Source organism: Echeneis naucrates, chromosome 7 (genome assembly GCF_900963305.1).
Source record: "Echeneis naucrates chromosome 7, fEcheNa1.1, whole genome shotgun sequence".
NCBI lineage: Eukaryota > Metazoa > Chordata > Actinopteri > Carangiformes > Echeneidae > Echeneis > Echeneis naucrates.
Genome location: NC_042517.1, coordinates 152,918 through 172,655, shown reverse-complemented (window position 1 = coordinate 172,655; position 19,738 = coordinate 152,918). Strand labels below are relative to the sequence as shown.

General features: G+C 47.0%; 2 protein-coding genes across 5 annotated transcripts; both read left to right on the top strand.

Annotated features, from left to right (window-relative positions):
• The first annotated feature begins 509 nt into the window (after nt 1-509).
• LOC115045738 (leucine-rich repeat neuronal protein 1) lies at nt 510-7,012 on the top strand. The gene is made up of 13 exons (XM_029505561.1): nt 510-894; nt 1,818-1,955; nt 2,030-2,169; nt 2,247-2,348; nt 2,425-2,609; nt 3,077-3,319; nt 3,396-3,518; nt 3,782-3,904; nt 4,007-4,421; nt 4,500-4,629; nt 4,757-4,905; nt 4,980-5,138; nt 5,422-7,012. The coding sequence occupies exons 2-13, from the start codon at nt 1,874-1,876 to the stop codon at nt 5,881-5,883; spliced, it is 2,313 nt and encodes a 770-aa protein (XP_029361421.1). The 5' UTR covers nt 510-894; nt 1,818-1,873; the 3' UTR covers nt 5,884-7,012.
• Nucleotides 7,013-8,393: 1,381 nt separating this feature from the next.
• otud5a (OTU deubiquitinase 5a) lies at nt 8,394-16,583 on the top strand. 4 transcript variants are annotated; one of them, XM_029505568.1, is made up of 9 exons: nt 8,394-9,224; nt 10,855-10,945; nt 13,078-13,142; nt 13,216-13,372; nt 13,454-13,602; nt 13,824-14,027; nt 14,102-14,330; nt 14,446-14,517; nt 14,695-16,582. In XM_029505568.1, the coding sequence occupies exons 1-9, from the start codon at nt 8,637-8,639 to the stop codon at nt 14,826-14,828; spliced, it is 1,689 nt and encodes a 562-aa protein (XP_029361428.1). In that variant the 5' UTR covers nt 8,394-8,636; the 3' UTR covers nt 14,829-16,582. The 4 variants fall into 4 exon arrangements, with proteins under 4 accessions (XP_029361428.1, XP_029361426.1, XP_029361424.1 ...); XM_029505566.1 differs by having other exon boundaries at nt 10,852-10,945; nt 14,695-16,581; XM_029505567.1 differs by having other exon boundaries at nt 8,637-9,224; nt 10,852-10,945; nt 13,824-14,009; nt 14,102-14,306; nt 14,695-14,828.
• Nucleotides 16,584-19,738: the final 3,155 nt, after the last annotated feature.

The following is a 19,738-nucleotide window of genomic DNA, read 5'->3' as shown; positions in this document are numbered from 1 at the left end:
GCTCCAGTTAACATTCAGACTGAGTCAGTGACTGTTGTGATGATGAAAGGGAATCAGCTTCTTGAAACTTCCAGAATGATTTGACAGTAAAAGTCAAGATTGAATCATCTTCATCATTGTCGTCGTTTAACCGGAACCTCGTCACATCTGGTTCCTCAGTGATGAACAGCTGGAGACTGCTGTTGTCATGGTGACAGACAGGAACAATCAAAAGTCTAATCTAAAAGCAGAAAACAGTCACCAACTTTCGATCATAATCATTAGACTCCTAAATCAATGATAGATGTCTTCTTCTCTTCATGAGTCACTGAGCTGACAAACATGGAGAGACACCACAGAAGAAGAGAGAAGCTGGAGCATTACGTCATGGTGTCACAGCCCCGCCCCGCCCGTGCAGCATCCGAGCTCTGATTGGTCCGTCAGCCAGCGGCAGATAAATGCCATTGGCTCAATCCGAATCAAGTGCTGCGGACCTGACAGAGAACAGAGGGGGGGTTGCTCCGGATAAAAGCGGCAGCAGGACACCGTCCTCTTTCATCCGGATCAACAAAACCTCTAACTCGGGTCCTCACTGGACTCGGAGCACGAGGAGCGGGATCAAGGTGAGATCTTGTCCTCCACCATCAGAAGGCGCGCGTTTGGGCGGGATTAGGAGTTGAAAACCCGCCTCGGTCTCTGTGAGTCGGGCCCGGGACCAGGGTCCAGGTCTGAGACATGAGTCCAGGACTCTGATCCAAGGACGGGACCGAGACAGCTGTATGTGTGACGTCATTAAGATGAGCAGTCTACAGCGCACCTGAGACCGGAACCAGGAAGAGACCGGGATCTACAGACACATTGTTCCCTCTCCTCCTCTCCTCTGGTCTCAGATGTGGGTCAGAGTTTCATCTTCAGGTTTGAAATTATCAAATGATTTTATGTTTTAAAGTTGGAAAAGATTCATTTGTATTTTGAAATCTGGAAACACACACAGATGAAGCTGCTTCCTGATGTTGTTTACATTGTTTGTGTGTGTGTTAGTTAATTAACCGGAGTCTTCTTCTGTTAACCAATCAGATCCTCTGGAGTAGGACACTCAAATGAGCTGCAGCTCTTTAAATAATTGATATCAGTTCATCAATATTCAATCAGCTCAGCCAGGGGTGGGTGTTCATGGTCCATAAGGAAGAACAACAATGGCAGCAAAAAATAAAAAAACAACAACATGGCCATCTCCACAAAGGAAAGTGTGTGTGTGTGTACTTATGAATCATGTTGTGGGGACATTATGGGGAGAAAAGGTCTGAGGTTGAGATGACAGTGTAATGTACTCCGTCGCGATGACTGTGACTGTGAAACATGACTGTGTGTGTGTGGAGGACACTCACATTCACTTCCTGGACTTGAACCTGAAGTGGAAATCTGACACAGGACTCAATGAAACCAAATTCTTTGCAGTTTATCTAAGCTTTGGAAATGGTGGCTCTCAGACCAGACTTATCAGGATGTTGTTTGTGTCCTCACAGCAGCTGTGAGAAGACATAATGTCCCAGAGAAAAAATGTCCCTCTTAGAAATATTTAGAAATGATCTCCTGAACAGGAAAAGAATCCAAGTCCAAAACTTTGGAGTTCAAAGTTGTGACTCAGGGGAGTGATGTCCTGAGTCTGGTCCCTGAGTGATGTTGGGTTGTCCTTAGAGGTTTCCTGCCTGTGTGTTTAAAGCAACAAGTCAGAGACAATCAGCCGTAACTCTGTGACCATTGATTATCTGGTTTCCATGGTTACCTCTGGTCAGTCTCTGACTTGTCGCCATAACTGACTTTGAGCTCGTTCTCAGTGTTTCTATCCAGCTGTTGATGAGCCTCGGCGCCACTTCTTCCACCCCAGTGCATCATGGGATCAGTAGTCCATTTTGTGCTCCTCTTGTGCCTTGTGGCATCATCGCTGTGTGCTGGGCTGGGCGTGGCGAATCAAGGTAAGGACAATAAAATGTTTCTGGATGAAAAAGATCTGAGTGTTTTTAACAGGACTGTTCTGTCTGTTCCGTAGGCGCTCACTGTCCTCTGCAGTGTGTGTGTGAGACCCGGCCCTGGTACACACCCCAGTCCGTCTATCACCAGGCACGGACTGTGGACTGTAACGAACTGCATCTAAGCAGAGTCCCAGCAAACATCTCCTCACACACACAGGTAACTGTGACATCACACAGGTAACTGTGACATCACACAGGTAACACCAAGATCACACATCATGGTGTTTGGTGCAGGTGCTGTTGCTGCAGAGCAACAACATTTCATTCATCACAACTGAACTGCAGAGTCTGACGAACCTGACGGAGCTGGACCTGTCGCAGAATCACTTCACCCAGGTAACACACACATAGATGCACAAATGCACACACAAACACAAACACAGCTCCATAAAGGCGGGGTTTCTCTGTCCAGGTGAGCTCCATAGGACTGTCCTCCCTGGGCCATCTGGTGACTTTGTATCTGGAGGAAAACCACATCGAGGAGCTGGAGGACTTCAGTCTGAGGAACTTGTCCCATCTGGAGGAACTTTACATCAACCACAACCAGATTTCGTCCATCGAACCCAAAGCCTTCGCTGGCCTCATAAACCTGCTTCGGTAACTCCTCCTTCTCCTCTGCACTTTGGTGATCACAAACCATCCAAGCGAACTTCCCCTTAAATGACCAGTCGAACTAAAGGCCATCAGATAGAACCACCTCCTGGACTGATAGACTGACTTTTAGAAATTTACCTACATAGAGAAATCACCTTTAAGAGCCCAGAGAATTACCACCAGACTCTTGCAGGAGTCTTGAAATTCCCAAATGCCACAAGAACCTCTTGAACCTTTAGAACCACTCTAGGACCTCTAAATATTTGGCATGGACTTGAACAATCGGTAGAGCCACTTACAACACCACCAGTGCTGCTCAGCGACTGACAGGACTAATGACAGGAAAAAGGACCAGAAGCCATCTATCCAATCTTCAGAACAACATAAACAAACCATAGATCCTCCTGAGGAACCATTGCACTCTTGTCAGTGACAACAAACCACCCAGCCTACTCCACTTGGTCTTCCAGGCTCCACTTGAACTCCAACCGGTTGGTGGCCATTGACAGTCGGTGGTTTGAGTCCTTGCCATCCCTGGAAATCCTGATGATCGGGGAGAACCCTATCCTTGGTCTGGAGGAGAAGAACTTCCTGCCTCTGTCCCGCCTCCACAGCCTGGTGTTGGCTGGAATGGGCCTGGTTTCCATCCCATCTGCTGCCTTCATGGGCCTGGACTACCTGGAAAGCCTGTCCTTCTACGACAACCGGCTCAGGTGCGTTTTGGTTTGGTCATCCTCAGATTGTTCTCTAGTAGTTCTTGGTGAGGCTGATGAAGGGCCTGTCCCGCAGGTCCGTTCCCCGAGATGCTCTGAGCATGCTCCCGAACCTGAAGTTCCTGGACCTGAACAGAAACCCAATCAGCCGAATCCAGCAAGGAGATTTCCAGAACCTTCAGCACCTGGATGAGCTCAGGTTGGTCTGGCAGCCGTGTTGTGTTACTCGGCCTGAAGTTGTGTATTAAAGTTAGGGATGGGAATCAAAAGCAAGCTACACAAGAGTGCATGGCGATGTCAAGTGCTTGAAAGTTTGGTTACTTTTCACGAGAAAAGATGACAGCAGACCTACTTATTCTCCTTTTTTCCAAATGAAAATCGATAAAGAATTGAATTCAAAATATAATCGTAATTGTAAAAATCGTATCAATTCCCAACCCTAATTAAAATGTTTGTGTTCAGCCTGAACAACATGGGGCAACTGCTGATGGTGGAGCGAGCAGCTTTCCAGAACCTTCCAGAAATCGTCAAACTGGAGCTTTGCAACAACCCAAGTCTGTCGTACGTTGACCCACAGGCCTTCAGGTGAGACGGCGGACAGAAGGAATGTCTTTTTTCCTCTCCACTCTCATTGACCCTCTCCTTCTTTGAATCCTTCTCTCCTCCTCTCCTGTGTTCTGTCCTCAGTAACTTGTCCGCTCTACGGACTCTCTTGCTCCATAACAACCAGCTGAGCTTCCTGTCTGGAGACATCCTCTCATCCCTCCCATCCCTGAGGGAGGTCTCTCTCCACTCCAACCCCCTGCGATGTGACTGTCTCTCCTCCTGGGGGCCCCACCTTGGCAACCAGTCACATCTCAAACTGCTGGAGACGTCTTTCACCCTCTGCTCCTCACCACCTCACCTGATTGGCCGGGAGCTGCAGGAGGTGGTGGGAGTCGGGTGGGGAGGGGGCAGGGCCAACAGCTGCCTGCCTCACATCTCTTCTCACTCCTTCCCACCAACTATAAATGTCAGCACTGGGCAGCCAATCACACTGGAATGCTGGGCAGATGCTGACCCCGCCCCCCAGTTCTACTGGGTAACGCCTGCTGGAGACAAGGTGGGTGGGGTAATGAGTGTTTGTGTGTCTGAGTGATCTGTTTTCATGACCATCCGCTCCTCTTTCTCACCTGGCCAGGTAAGTTTGGAGGCAGTTGCTGCACCAATCATATCAGAGGAGGGGCGTGGCCTGAGCACAAAGAAGAGGAAGCATCGCGTGTCGGACCCGGGTGTGTTGGTGATCGAACATGCCGAGCCATCAGATACAGGTCAGTTTGGTTCACGTACAGCCTGCAGGGGTGCTGCTGAGCTAGAATCGCAGGTCTGGGCCTAAAGTCTCAGTTCAGGTCTTCATGTTTCCACCAGGTCTTTAACTTCACACTCTCTCTCTCTCAGGCGTGTACACCTGTGTAGCGTGGAACATGGAGGGAGCTGACACAAAGAGCGTCTCGGTGTTTGTGGACTCTCAGGAGTCTGTGGACTGGTTGACTGATGAGGAGTCTAACTCATCTGGACCTGCTCCTTCTCTGGTAGTTCTGGCGAAGGTATGTAGTCCATTAGGTTCTATGATACAAGTCAGGTAACGGTCAGAGTCAGCTACTTCCTCTTTCCTGTGCAGGTTGTTCACACCCACTCTGTGGTCCTGGAATGGAGGTTGAATCTGAGCCGAGGAGCTTCGCCCACCGGTGAGAGCCAACAGGACGTCCCCCTCCCTCTGCCCCAGAGGACCACCGCCACCATCTACATTGACAACCCTCACATCAGCTACATTGCCAAGGTTAGCATACTTGTTAGCACCAGTAATCGCCTGTTAACCCGTGTCAACAGGTGAGGTTTTGTCTACATGTCTGTGGTTAGTTCACTGTCTATAATGACGGTGGGACAGGCAAGACCCTGCCAATAGCATTAGCATCAAATTTCCTCACCAGTGAAGGAGAAACGTTGTGAGTACAGACTCCCTGTCTGTCTCCACAAACGCAGTGTTAGCTCTAACAGCATGTTAACTGCTAGCCCTGGCCTGTGTGTTGTTTGCCTGACTCAGCGTCTCTGTCTCTGTCCAGGTCCCTGTGGACGTTCAGGAGTATAATCTAACTCACCTCCTTCCTGCTACTGAATACCACATCTGCCTAAGTGTCTCCTCCCCCTCCTCTTTCACCCACACGTCCTGCCTGAACGTCACCACCAAGGAGGTGGGTTTCTCTGTGGAGCTGGTGGCGTCTCGCCGCAGCAGTGTGGCACTGGCGGCTGTCATGGGCTCCATGTTTGCTTTGTCCATCATGGCTTTGCTGGTCGTCTACATGGGACGCCGCATTCAGCAGCACAAGTCCTGCGGCCATTCACTGAAGAAGTACATGCAGCACGCCACATCCATCTCCCTAAATGAGCTGTACCCGCCACTCATTACACTGTGGGAGAGCGAGACTGAGAAGGACAAGGATGAGGAAGAGGTGCGGCAGGCGAGGGGGAGGGAGGGCGAGGCAGGGGGGAGCCAGATCGACACAACAAAGACTTACATGTGGTAGTTGGACAAGAAAGACAGACACTGATGGGTGAGGTAGTAGACAAGAGAGACATCATGTGACTGACTGAAGTGTCTAAGCCCATTACCCACACCTCACTCTGCAGGTGTCGTAGGGGCTGATCCACATAAGAGCATGGACCAGGTTCACAGGTCACACAAAAACTCACTTCCTGCTGTTTAAAAAAAAACAGCAGGGCTCACCTGGACTCACTTGGACTTGCCTGTCCATCTCACAGCAACTGTGTCTCAGTTCAGAGTCCAGATGTCTTCTCTCAGATCTTGCTCCCTTTTCTTTGCTCCTTGTCTCGTGTCCTCTGTTGATGACTTAGAATGCAACACAGACACTCTCTGAACCTGAACCTGTCCCCCCTCAGGTTAGGGGCTGCATGTATTTGCACTCATATCAAGAACTGTTTGTAAAAAAACTGGTCTGTGCAAAAACCTCTGTTTACTGTTCACCAAAGAAACTGGACTCATCAGAGTCCACATCAACGCAGATCATTAAGATGGATTAATGGACCAATCACGTCTGGGATCTGAAGACCAGAGTCCAACGGGGACCTGGACTCCTCAGGTATGAAGTATGAGAGTTAGAACTGAGGACTCAGTAAGCTCAGATGAACTCTGGTCTTACATGGTCAGGACCTGGACTTGGACTAATGTGAATCCTGTTTATCCGTTTGCCACTCAGACAACTGTTGACAAAATTTCAGGAGCAGACACACACAAGAAGCTTCGGGCATCCAACACACAACCAACACATCTAACTCTCAACCTGCAAACAACCAACACAGAACACCCACAATATACCGCTTTGCAAGATTTTTGTTGTCACAGATAATCAACTTCCTTAACCAGCTGTGTCTGCAGCTTTTTGATCACAGATGATTATTGATTGATTGATCACAGCTGATCAGTGTAAAACCTTAGAGCTGCATCGCCCTCTGGTGTTGACCAACAAGAACAACAAAAACAACGTCACTAAAGTCAATATGCAGGGTATTTTGTACAAACTGTATCACTCTATATTTGAAGACAACTATTATTATTATTATTGTTGTTGTTGCTTTCTCCTCTGCACTGAACACCACCTGTAATAAAGCTGTGTGTGCGCACACACTGTCACTCACCCTGAGGCCCATATCATGGGTGCAGCTGGATTTTGTTTTATTGAGCTAACTTCAGGATTAAATCTGGGTTTTCAGTCTCATGAAGGTAGTTTACTCTCCAGTTCTGTGAAGATGGGACTGAAGTATTGAAAATAAAACAAAAACACGCAATGAAATAATCTAAAACATAAATTTATAATCTATATTAAGATATAATCTTATTATTATATGCAGCTGTTTGCGTCTTGGTCTGATTGGTCGGAAGGAGTAAACTCCGCCCCTTTGACGTGAACACACTGATCTAGATGGAAAATTCTGAGTTCAGTAATGAGAACCAGCTTTGGGAGACCATTTAACAGGATCTGGACGTCTGCATAAGCAAAGCCAGGAAATAAAGAGATCCTGAATTTGTTAATCCAGATTCAGGATACACACTTCGGGCATACGAACATAGGATGCCATCTCTTCATCAGAGGGGAGAATAAACTGAGGATGATGATAATTAAGAGCGAAACACACTCAACCCTTTATGGAGCAGTTTAATGCTTTTATTTAATATATCAGACAGGAAGTCGTCACTGAGCAGGAAACAATGTCAAGTTCTTCATTTCCCACCTATTAACTGAATTGATGTGAAGATGATGTGGATAAGGACCGAGCCGCTGTCTGGACCAGGACCGGTTCCCTTCTCACTCCTTCCGTTGTGAGCTGTGTTTCCTCTGGAGAGTCTCAGCCCCAGGTCACAGGCCTGTGTGAGGACATCTCCAGACATTTCTAACCGGCAGTAGACAGAAGGGACACACACACAGTCTAAGGTGCCGTGTTCTGTTGTCCACACGGTGGCGCCATGACAACCAGAGTGGCAGGAAGTCCGTCCTCAATCAGTCTTCTTCCTCTGATTTCCTGGGAAACCTGGACCTGATCATGGTCCAGGATCCTGTCCCTGTGGATTGCTTCATTTTCCTTTGAGTTTGACCTTTCACCTCAAAACATTGGTCTGAAGACTCTGCTCTCTTCTTCTCATTCAATTGATGTGAAAATACATTTATTGAATTTTATTTTGCATGTTTGTCGGTTGTTACATTTATTCTTCGAATAAAATGTTTTGAATAAACCTGGAACAGTGAAGTGAGATGTTATAAACAGGACCTGATAAATTAATTTTCCATTTCTTTCTCCCATCTTAACCTCTCATTATTTAAATGTATTTCTGTCACTTTCTGCCTTTAATGGAAACTGATCCAAAAACATTTTTAAACAAAACAAAACATTAACTATTTGACCGTAAATCTCTCTTTTTTGTTGTGAGAAATGTGATTTTAGTGAAAAAGTAACTATAGTCGACGGAACGTGCTGACGTCAGAGCTGCCGTCCAGACCCGGAAGTGACGTGATGGCTCCGTCAGACTGTTGATGTTGTGGACTGTCGGCCGGAGATCGGGAAGACGAGCCGCGTTTTGTTTTTGTTCAACCGAACCGTCGAAAAGGAGCCGAGCCGCCGCCTCCGTCGCCCGTTTCGGGTCGCTAAGAGCTTTAGGTCGGTGATTAGAGCCGGACGGCCGCGGCGGAGGCCGAGCACACCGACACATTTGATCCAGAAAGGGAGGACTGCTCCCCCTGACCCCCTCCCTGCCTCCCTCACCACCATGACGATTCTCCCCAAGAAGAAGCCCAGCTCCGGGGTCGGCGTCTCGGACCACGCCGATGACAGCGACCGTCGGAGCGGCACCGACCCGCACCAACACCCCCATCCGCACGCAGGGAGGACGGGAGCTCGGCCGAGGGCTTCCCCTCCGCCGTGGTCCTACCAGCCCGCTCCGCCCTCCGCCAGGGAAGACAGGCGGAGCATCGAGGCGAGCTCCCGGCCGCAGCAGGCCTCTCCGCCGCCCGTCGGCTCCGTGTCTCCCGTCGGCCCGGGGGACGGTCGGGACAGCAGCGGGGGGATGGTGGCCGGCTCCCGCGGGGAGCTCGTCGTGTCGGCCGGAGTCGTCGGATGCGGCGGAGGCATGGGCAGCTGCTGCTCCGGGCCCGGACTGAGCAAAAGACGGCGGCAGGCGGGCACCTGCTCCGGCGGGGTGGTGGCGGCTCTTGCCGGCGGAGGCCAGCCCGGGGTGACCGGGCCGGGAGGAGTGGGCTCCAGCCAGGACACGGAGGAAGGAGCCGGGAACAACAGCGAGGACGAGTACGAGAACGCGGCCCGGCTGCAGTCGATGGACCCGGCCACCGTGGAGCAGGTAGGAGCTAACGGCTAACGGCTAAGAGCTAAAGCTGCCGATCTGCACCGGAGCGGAGCGGTCACCGCCCCCCTCTGCAGCCGGCTGACAGGCACCGATATCCGGGCCCAGACCGTCTGAGGGGGGCGCTGGAGGAACCGGGTCGGTCCCGTCCGGTCCGGTTTGTACACAGGAAGACAACACACAGTATACACGTGGACAGGTGACGTCCACCTGCAGGTTGCTATAGCAACAGGCTAACCCTAACCCGCTAACGTGGACTTGGAAGTGGAACGAACCCTAACCACCAAGTGACCCCGACCCAGCAGAGTTCAGGTCTGAAGGAGACCATCAGTTCTGCAGGAGACCCTGTGATCTTAAGATCTTACCTCAGGCAGGTCAAACTGAACTTAGAAACCTGATCATGATTATTTTTGAGATGTATTCCAGACAAAAACGTCATCACAGTTCAGGTAGTTTAACCTCCAGATTACCATAGCAACCACAGTGATGCGTCACACTTTGCTTGAGTTTATTGGCTGGATCAGCAGGTGAGTTTTTACTTGGTGTGATCTTTGTTTGTAGTCCAAAAGGAACCAGGTCAGATCAAGTATTTAGATCCAGAACTGATAGAACAGATCAGTCCAGATTTAGGAACTCAAAAATTTGACGGGTGAGATCAGAGCGCCCGAAGGTTTCTCTGTGCCTTTTAAAGAATTATTTATTCAAATAGTTCCCATTTGTCAATCAGGAAACAGATTAGTATTAATCGTGATTGTGTCTTCTGCACATTATAACCAGAGCTGCAGGGATTGGTCAGCTGAATAATCAGAAACAGGCACCAATTGATAATGAACTGATGTCATTCTGGTTTAAAAAAGAAGTTTCCATCATTGTAGAACAGGAAATAAAAACTTTGTCACCATTTCAGATATTTTCTAAAGAACTGATTGGTTAACAGCAGAGTAATCAATAAATGAAAGAATCAGTTGGGCCACAGTGAGTCTTTTGGTTTTGGATATTCGGATGATGACAGTGTTAGGATGAAGAGGCTGGTTGGTCAGGTCGATGAGGGTCACATATGTGTTGATGTTCTGTGTTGAAGGTCTCAGAAATTAGACTCAGCTGCAGTATAATGAATTCTTGCTGTGTTGGCCTAGAGACAACCTCAGAACAGTCGGACTGAGAATCACACTGAACCTATTCCAGGTTCCTGATCTGATCTGGTGGTTAGGGTTGCATCAGTTGTATCAAATATGACAAAAGAATTCTATGTCCTGGAAATGTTTCAAAATAATACCTGAATCTTGTTTTCTCCTCTGGTTGATGGAGAGAAACAGCAGGTGGAGCACATTCTTCAGTTGCTGCTATTCAGTCTATGTGTTTCATTTAAAGGGATGGTGCATTTTAAATGTTTATAATTTATATTCTTCTGTCTTTTATTTTGAAGTGTGGATTTTCTTTTCTAAGTTTCTTTTTCTTTTCTTTTTTGTGAAAACCATGTCACACAACAAGTCACACAGCCAATCAGGAGAGAGGGTGTGATCCTCTAGATCTGACCTCAGTGTGACCTCGGTCTGCTTTTTGACTGTTGTTTGGACATGATGAGACATTTGATGACACCGTGTGTGTGTGTGTGTGTGTTCAGCAGGAGCACTGGTTTGAAAAAGCTCTGAGGGAGAAGAAAGGCTTTGTCATCAAGAAGATGAAGGAGGATGGAGCATGTCTGTTCAGAGCTGTGGGTGAGTGTCACACACGACGACATACTGAGGCTGAATAAGGTGTCATTGTTTCAGTTTTTTGTTTTAAATTGGAAATTTGAAAGTTATCATTATGATATGATGTGTCTCATTGGACTGATGTGGACTGATGTGGAATGGATCTCTATAGCTTTGTTGTCTATCTGTTGCTGTGACTCCATTCGACTGCTGTGATTGGCTGTCCCTGTAGTGGTCAGGTACTTCTGTCCATCTATCGCCAACAGGTGTCAGTGTTTAGCTGTTAAACCAAAACAGGTTGTGTGTATGCATGTGTGTGCATGTGCATATGAACATCAAACAGTCCGACCTGGACAGGTGAGTCAGGTGATGACCTTGTTGGAGGACTCAGCTGTTTCCTCTAGAACCAAATGAACTGACCTACATCACTGAGCACTGAAAGGAAGCTGAAGATGAGAGAGAGTCATGTGACTGCTCCTCAGTCACAGTAGAAGGACAAATGTCTCACTTCTGATATTCCACAAAATGAACTTTGTGTTTTCTGATGTGTACAAGAACAAAGTGTTTTTCTTTAACCAGATGTGATTTCAGGTTTTGTTTAGTTAAAACTAACCTGAAGGTTAAACGGTCTGAAGGCTGTTTTCTATCGATACACACCTGAGAACACACACATCATCATCAGCTGGCTGGCCTCTGCGGTGACTTGGACGTCTCTGTCTGTCCATCAGTCCACCCATCTGTGCTTCCTCCTCTGTGTCATGTGTCAATAGTGGGTCCATCGCATGCCGCCCTTTGTGTGTCAGTGTGACTCCTGTTTGTTGTGCACTTGTTTATCTGTTGCGTCCTCTTTCAATCAGCTGACCTAGGACAAGGAAACCTGGACAAGCAAAGTCCTCTTTGTGTGTGTGGTTTGGAGTTAACAGCACTGATCCAAGACTTGGACAGAGTCTGAGTGTTAGACCCCCAAACCCTGATAGAGTCAAAGGTCATATTGCTGCTCTGATTGGTCCTTTTTCTTAGTCCTGGTCCAGGGGAGGATTGGGGGGGGCTAAGCCCTGTTAAGTAAGTCACACGACCAACAGCTGGTGGACGGAGCTTCAGAACTCTTTCCGAAAACAGGTGCAACAGACTGAGCGACGTCACTCTGCTGTGATTGGTCGGCTGCAGTAAGATAAACACACGCACATGTTTTCTTGCATGCAATGCATTTGGTTGTTGCTGGTAGTCAGGGTGGTGTTGATGTCTGTGAGGTTCAGATAAAAAAATTAACCGACATCAGTAAAAGAAACAGGTAGCTGCAGTTCCTTTCTCTGAAGCCCTGCCTCCTCCTTTTTGAGAATAGTGGCCAGGCTGACCAATCAGAGAGCTTGCTGGGACTTCCTGTGTGTGGGACTTAAATTGCTTGGTGAACTTTATATCTGGTATGGCAAAATTGGCCATATGGCTAACCGGGAAAAATCAGACTGTGGGTTCTGGTGGCATAGAAGCGGCCTCAGTTTGCAACCTCTAGTGATGGCCAGACTGAGAACCGAACATGTGTACTTCAAAGTGACAGACCATCTCTGCCTTTAGTCTTGTGTAGGCTGGGGGTAATGCTCTGTGTTCGGTGGAAGGGGATGGGGAACTGGTTTTGAATATCTGATGTGAAATTTACTTCTCTTTCGTTGCTGTTATTGTTCTTTTTGTTTCTAAAGATTTTTTTTTTTGTTGGCTGAGTGTAGTCGCTTTAGATAGCGTTAATAGGGTTAGGCTTTTTATGACTTTTTAAGTTATGACTTTTTAAAAACCAAAACTCTGCTCACCTCCTCTCCCCTTGTGTGTGCACAAAAAAAACTTTTGAACTTTTGAGCTGTTGTTGGTAGAGGTCAGAGAAGACACACACAAGAAAAAGGAAGCAGTTCTGGGTTCTGAGAATCACTGCGGTGATGGACCATTTCCATACCACAGTAGGAGGTGTGTGTGTGTGTGTGTGTGTGTGTGTGTGTGTGTGTGTGTGTGTGTGTTGGGGGGTGGGGTTATAAAATGTATAATGAAAGCAACATATGATAAACGTTTTCACTTTGCGTTTGAAGGTTCATAATTTACTGTCCCAACTCTTTTGGCCTTTATTGGCCCACTGAGTCAACTTAAGCCTAAACTCTGTGTCTGTCTCTCAGCTGATCAGGTGTATGGAGACCAGGACATGCACGAAGTGGTCAGGAAACATTGTATGGATTACCTGGTGAGTCTCTGATGTCTAACCTCTGACGGCTGAGTCAGTGTCTGTGTTAATGATGGTGTTTTCCCTCCTCTAGATGAAGAACGCAGATTACTTCTCCAATTACGTGACAGAGGATTTCACCACATACATCAACAGGAAGAGGAAAAATAATTGCCATGGCAACCACATTGAGATGCAGGCAATGGCTGAGATGTACAACAGGCCGGTGGAGGTGTATCAGTACAGCACAGGTGAGTCAGAAAAGCCACCACCTTCAGGTACAGCTCACTGTGAACAGCCAATCACAGCTGTCCCTCCCCCTCATGCCACAGAGCCAATCAACACGTTCCACGGCATCCACCAGAACAACGATGAGCCGATCAGAGTGAGCTACCATCGTAACATCCACTACAACTCTGTGGTGAATCCCAACAAAGCCACAATCGGTGTCGGGCTGGGACTGCCTGCCTTCAAACCAGGGGTACAAGGACCAGAACGGGGATTTTTTCTTTTTATTTATTTATTTATTTTATTTTATTTTATTTTATTTTTTAGTTATTTATTTATTCTATTTTATTTTATTTTTTAGTTATTTATTTATTTAATTATTTATTTCTTTTTGGGGGGGGGGGGTGTTTAACCTTTTATATATGGGAGAACTGTGTGTGTATCTTTGTTAACTGACACCCCCTCCACACACAGTACGCGGAGCAGTCTCTGATGAAGTCGGCCATCAAGACATCGGAGGAGTCGTGGATTGAGCAGCAGATGTTGGAGGACAAGAAGAGGGCGACGGACTGGGAGGCCACCAATGAGGCCATCGAGGAGCAGGTGGCTCGGGAGTCCTACCTGCAGTGGCTTCAGGACCAGGAGAAACAGGCCCGACAGGTAGGGGGATCCACTGGGGCCCTGATCACTGGAAATCGATTAGCCTAATCAATAGGTTTGGTACTGATTCTGAAATGCATCCTCGCCCTCAGCCCCGTAAGGCGAGCGCCACCTGCAGCTCTGCCACAGCAGCTGCTTCCAGTGGGCTGGATGACTGGGCCGCTCGGTCGCCACGGCAACGTGATTCTGACCCCTCCCATTCTGACCTCACAACTGCGCCCTCAACAAACAACAAACCTCCTTCCCCCGCTGGAGCTGCCCTCATCCTGAGCAAACCCCCATCCCCCTGTGCACCAGGTAACACACATACACAGAGCACTGGTACACTATCCACCATTCAGCACCTAACCAATCAGAATTCAGCTGCTTTAATTTAAAATAGATACAGGAAATTTGGTGTGTGCGTGTGCGTGTGCGTGTGTATGTGTATGTATAGGTCCCAGTAATCAGAGCCGTCATCATTTGGAGTACAGAGCCATCATGCAGGAGATGTCGCCTACAGCATTTGGTAAAACACACACAGACACACACTGACGTCTGACCCTGATCTTCCCGGGGGGTGGGGGGGGGGGGCTGCTGGGGGCCAGGTGACCCAATCGATCCAGGCTCGAAAGAGGTTTTCAGTCCTCAGACCAACACAGAGCAGGTCCTGAGATCCCAGTCTGAGCCATTCTGTATGTTCCAGGTCTGACAGACTGGGAGGACGATGAGATCCTGGCATCGGTGCTGGCCGTCTCCCAGCAGGAGTATCTGGACAGCATCAAACACCAGAGTGCTGCCATGCACCGAGAGAGGGAACCGTCCCCTGACAGCAGCTGATACCAGGCTGATACAAACACACACTGACACAACCATGACCTTTGACCCCCGCCCTCCACCATCTTGACCACCCCCACCCCCACCCCCTCACCTCTGACCCAGCAGGAGATCGACCAGGGAAAAAATAAAACATCAAAGAAATGCACAGTTCTTTTTTTTTTTTTTCAACTCATCTTCTCATCTCTCCATCTGTCAGCTGTTCCTTCCTTGCTTCCTTCTTTCCTTTCACTTACTCCTCCCCTTTTGACTCTGAGGCCCTGCTTCCAGCCAATAGTGTTCCTGTGTCACGAACCCCTCAGGTTGTTTTCATGGAGCTTGGTCTTGCTGCTGATTTGGGATCAGTTCTGACTGTAAACATCAGGTTTAGCTTTAGCTCCATCATTTTAGTTTTAGCACCATATTAGCTCCATGGTATCAGGCCATTGGTTTCAATGAGGAATGCTAATCAGAAATGACGACCACTCTACAGATATTGTGTGTTGGTGTCTTGTATGCCAAACTTGAATAAAATGAACATTTAGCTCCTGCTAACACCCCAACAAGTACGATTTGCATTAGCTCAGTTGCTGTCAGCCATTTTGTTAATGCTAATCTTATTTATCAGAAGTGATATGGTCTCTGAGCTCTTACCGAAAGTCTTACTGTGTGTAGAGTTAGTATATTCTCATCTAGCTAACAAGCTGATATTCTTTTATCTTAGCTCTCACTACTGGCAGCCATTTTTGTGTGAGGACAGCTAATCAGACTTCAAAAATGCTAATCTCGTCATCTAGTTTAGCTCACTATTTAAAAAAATTAAACGATCACCCGAAGTGTTAAGATGTGGTAAAGCTACTTGCTGCTAACTGGTTGCTTTATGATTGGCTCACAATAATTAACTTGTTTGCCACCACCTTTTACTTTTATCTGTTTTTTAAAGAACATTTAAGCTGAAAAGGACGACTAAAACGTCTCCTGTTGTCTGTTAGCATGTAAATTTTACTGTGTTTGTTAACTCTTGCTAGCTGAACCTGCATTGGTTATCATGTTAATTCCGACTAACCAAACAAAATGGCTGCCATTAGTAGCTGCGAAAAGAGTACGATTTTACTGGAAGTTTTCCATTGATTGTTAGCAGAACTATAAATTGTTAGCATTGTTAGCATCCTGTGACTTTGTCTTTGTTAGCCACAGTGTTATGTTCTTGTTCCCACTCTTCTTCACAACGGCAGCCATTTTGTTAAGAAACAATAAGAGAATGTTACTTGCCTGGAGCGTAAACACCTTGTTAGCACCCCTTTAGCGAACCAGCTAACCTTTCATGTCTTATGTTTGAGAGCTATTTCCTGCTAACAAGCTTCATTACAGTTAGCTTAGTATTGAATAACAAAATCATTGTCTCCACTGGCAGCCATGTTGTCTGACCAACACTTTTTCTTTCCATCACCGTCAGAAATAAAACGGCAGCAGAGACATCATGTTCACGCCTCCTCCCACTTCCTCCTTTTTGACTTCCTTCTCTTCCTCCACTACGACCTTCATCCTCATCCTCCTCCTCACCGGACTTATTTAGCTGCATGTTTAATTGACCATGACCAATATCATCATAGAGAAAAGCGACAAATAGAAAAGGAGAGAAAAAAAGAGAATTGTCATACTTATCCCCTTAATGATTAATTATTATTGTTGTTATTATTAATAATATAAGTTTGTTTTATTTTATTTTCTCATTTGGGATGAAAATACCTTTTTTCTTGGAATAAAAGAGGAAAATGTTTCTGAAAAAAAAGGAGATTTTATTCTGCACAGTGATGGGTGGGGCGGTGGGTGGAGCCTGTGGCTCAAGAGACACAACATCAAACACACAACGCAGAAGGACCTGTCCATCATCCTATTTTTTTATCTTCTTGTGTTTGCTTCTCTTTATTTACACCTCTAATGTTTCTTGTCTCGATTTTTTCACTTGATTTTCTGCTTCCTCTTGTGTCTGAAGCAGAGAATTCTGGGAATTAAGAGAAGAGATTACAGTGTTGATGACAATGATGCGATGTCAATGTCCTGACACGTCCACCTGGACATTCTGCTCCCACAGATCTGAGATAAAACGATAGAGACAGCCACAAGGATGGAGGTGAACCATGACGTTCACTGATGATTTATAGAAAACTCCGCCCGGTCCTGGACCAGGTGGAGGGGCCATCGGGATCTGGGTCTGCCACTGGACCACTTAACATCACAGAGGGGGTAAATCAAGGTTTATCCAGGTCTCTTCCAGGATAAATTTCTTCTGGACTGCTCCAGTCTGAGCCCAGACCTGAAGACCTGAACACAGAGGAGCTTATCAAAGACCTGTAGACTCAGGGAGTCCCAGTTGGGTCCCCTCCACCGGCTGAACGCCATTTTAAGTAGAGCTAAGAGCCATGAGTGACAAATACATCAGTTGTGGGTTTTCCTAGAAAGCAGGGGTCAGTAAACGCAGCGTCATACTTCAGTCACCAGTTTCTAGTAACGACAGTTTTATTTTTGACAGGGACAGGAAGGAAGCTCTTAACCTGTTTTATCAAAGTGTGTGTGTTTGGAGTAAGCGTCCTTCTCGCTGCCACGAAAAGAATCCCAGTGTTGCCAACTCCGCAGTAAGGAACGTCGCAATTGGCTGTTTGAAAAGTCACTAAATGACGCAATCGCTTAATTTGCATAACTTATCGGCACTGGTAGTGTAATGGATGCTGTGAGAGTTTAACATCACGGGAGGCAGAAAGTGACTGAAAATATGTTTACAGCTGGAAATGAACATTCTTCTTTTTGCCATTGAAATAGGCCATCACTTCTTCAAATAACTTCATGACTTTAAAGCTTTGTCGAGAGCCACATTACATAGGCTCAATCAATTTAATTTTTTTTAATGTGGGAATATCGGGCAACCAAACGTCCTTTGGCCAGGACGTCCACTTTTCACGTCCTGTCCGGGGTGTCTAGGGGGCTTTATAAATTGGTGATGTCTGGTTTTCAATATTTTTCACGGGACATAAGTATTTTTCATTGAATTTCCCTCGCGGGATTTGAATATTCATTAGCCGGAAGTAGAAACCGCATCTTGACTCTGATTGGTGGGGCAGTTTGAAAAAAATGGAAACCAACGCAAAGTGGGAAGACAGAGGAGGGAGACAGGGTGAAGACTGAGTGACTGAGGGACCGAAGGACCACAGGACCGAGAGACTGAAGGACTGAAAGACCGAGGGTCTTAGGGTCTGAGGGACTGACGGAGACACACGGATGGAAGCAGGCTGTCGCTGAATCGGACCGAAATGTTTGAGAAAGTGTCACAGGAGTTTGGGTTGAAGGAGGAATCTGGAGGCGAAGCTGGTGAGAACGGACAAATTAAGAAAGTCTGCTGCCGAACAGCAAAAGTCTGACTTAAAATAAACTACAGCCAACAGGCCAATTTGAATGTCTCGCCAATGTTTTGTTAACTCAGCAACGTTTCCATGACGACCCGGTTTTCGCCTAGTGGCATAATAATAATAATATCCGTTTTACTCAGATTTTTAAAATTTATTTTTTATTTTAAACCAGAGCGCACACACTTACAAACTAAAGTGAAACACTTTGCGTTTTCTCATTTATTTTGACATGTAATAAAAACTCTGAATCAGCAGCTTTGACTTTTAGTTTAACTTTTCAAATGAAGAATAAAGGACGTTATATCTGACGTCAGCGTGGACACAACAACAGAAGGGAAGTGTGTGTCTGTGTATGTTATTAGTGTGTTGAGGCCTGACCCGTGTTCTCGTTTTCCATTGACAGAGCCGTTCTGCAGTCAGTATTGTTTTGGGTCTCTGATGGGTCAAGGTGGTTTTGGATCAGACTGTCTGATGGACTGCAGGTCCGTCTGTCCCCGTCTTTCATTTCCCTGATTGACATTTATTTTCATTTATTTTGTGATTATGGATAACAATGAGTCCAGCTTCCTGATATTTGGCTTTTTGTCTATTCAGGTTGCCATTAAACAGATTTACAGAGGTTGGCCACACTGGTGAGTCTTAATTGTCATTATTGAATATTTTGTCAGACCAGTCTTGAGCTCAGACGGTCCAGATCCTGTCAGGTGCAGGTCAACTGCACCCCTGCTGGACTGATAAGTTATTACAGCAGCAGGTGGGCGTGGTCTGTGATGTCACAGCTCAGTAAACAATGTGTTTCCCTCAGTGACAAATTTAGATCTCATTCATCACAACTTTAAGTCGGGGTCCCTCCAAATCCAGAGCACCACACAGTCCAGGATCACACCCGTAGGAGTCAGAGTCCCAGGACAGAAATACCCACAGCAAAAACTGACGTGAGTCCCAGATGATCAGAGAATTGACCTCGGCTCCATCAGGTGCATCATGGGAAACAGTTCATCACTCTGATCTGTTTGACGACTTTACCGTTCAATACATTCAGGGAAGCTATAAATGTGATTCAGTTCAAACCAAGTCCTGGTGCTGGTCCTAAGTGGGATGATGATGAGGATGATGATGCTGCTGCTGCTCAAGCTCATGCTGAGAATCTGTCTCCTCCTCAGCCCGGCAACCTCAGCCCTGTTCCCATGAAGATTGCTCTCCTGCAGCAGCTGTTAGAGGTTGGGGGTCACAGGGGGGTCATGTCAATGCTAGACTGGTTCGAGGTTCAGGGTCAGGGTTACCTGGTGCTGGAACGACCGGTGCAGTACCAGGACCTGTTTGATTTCATCACTGAGCGGGGGGTACTGTCCGAATGCCTGGCCCTCAGGTGAGGCGCCGCACCGCTGTCTCAGTCTGAGCTGCTGGACTCCTCTTGACTCCGGTCTCATCCATGTTGATCTGCTTTTCTCAGGTTTTTCCGTCAGGTCGTGGAGGCGCTGCAGTTTGTTCACGCTCATGGTGTCGTGCACAGAGACATCAAAGACGAGA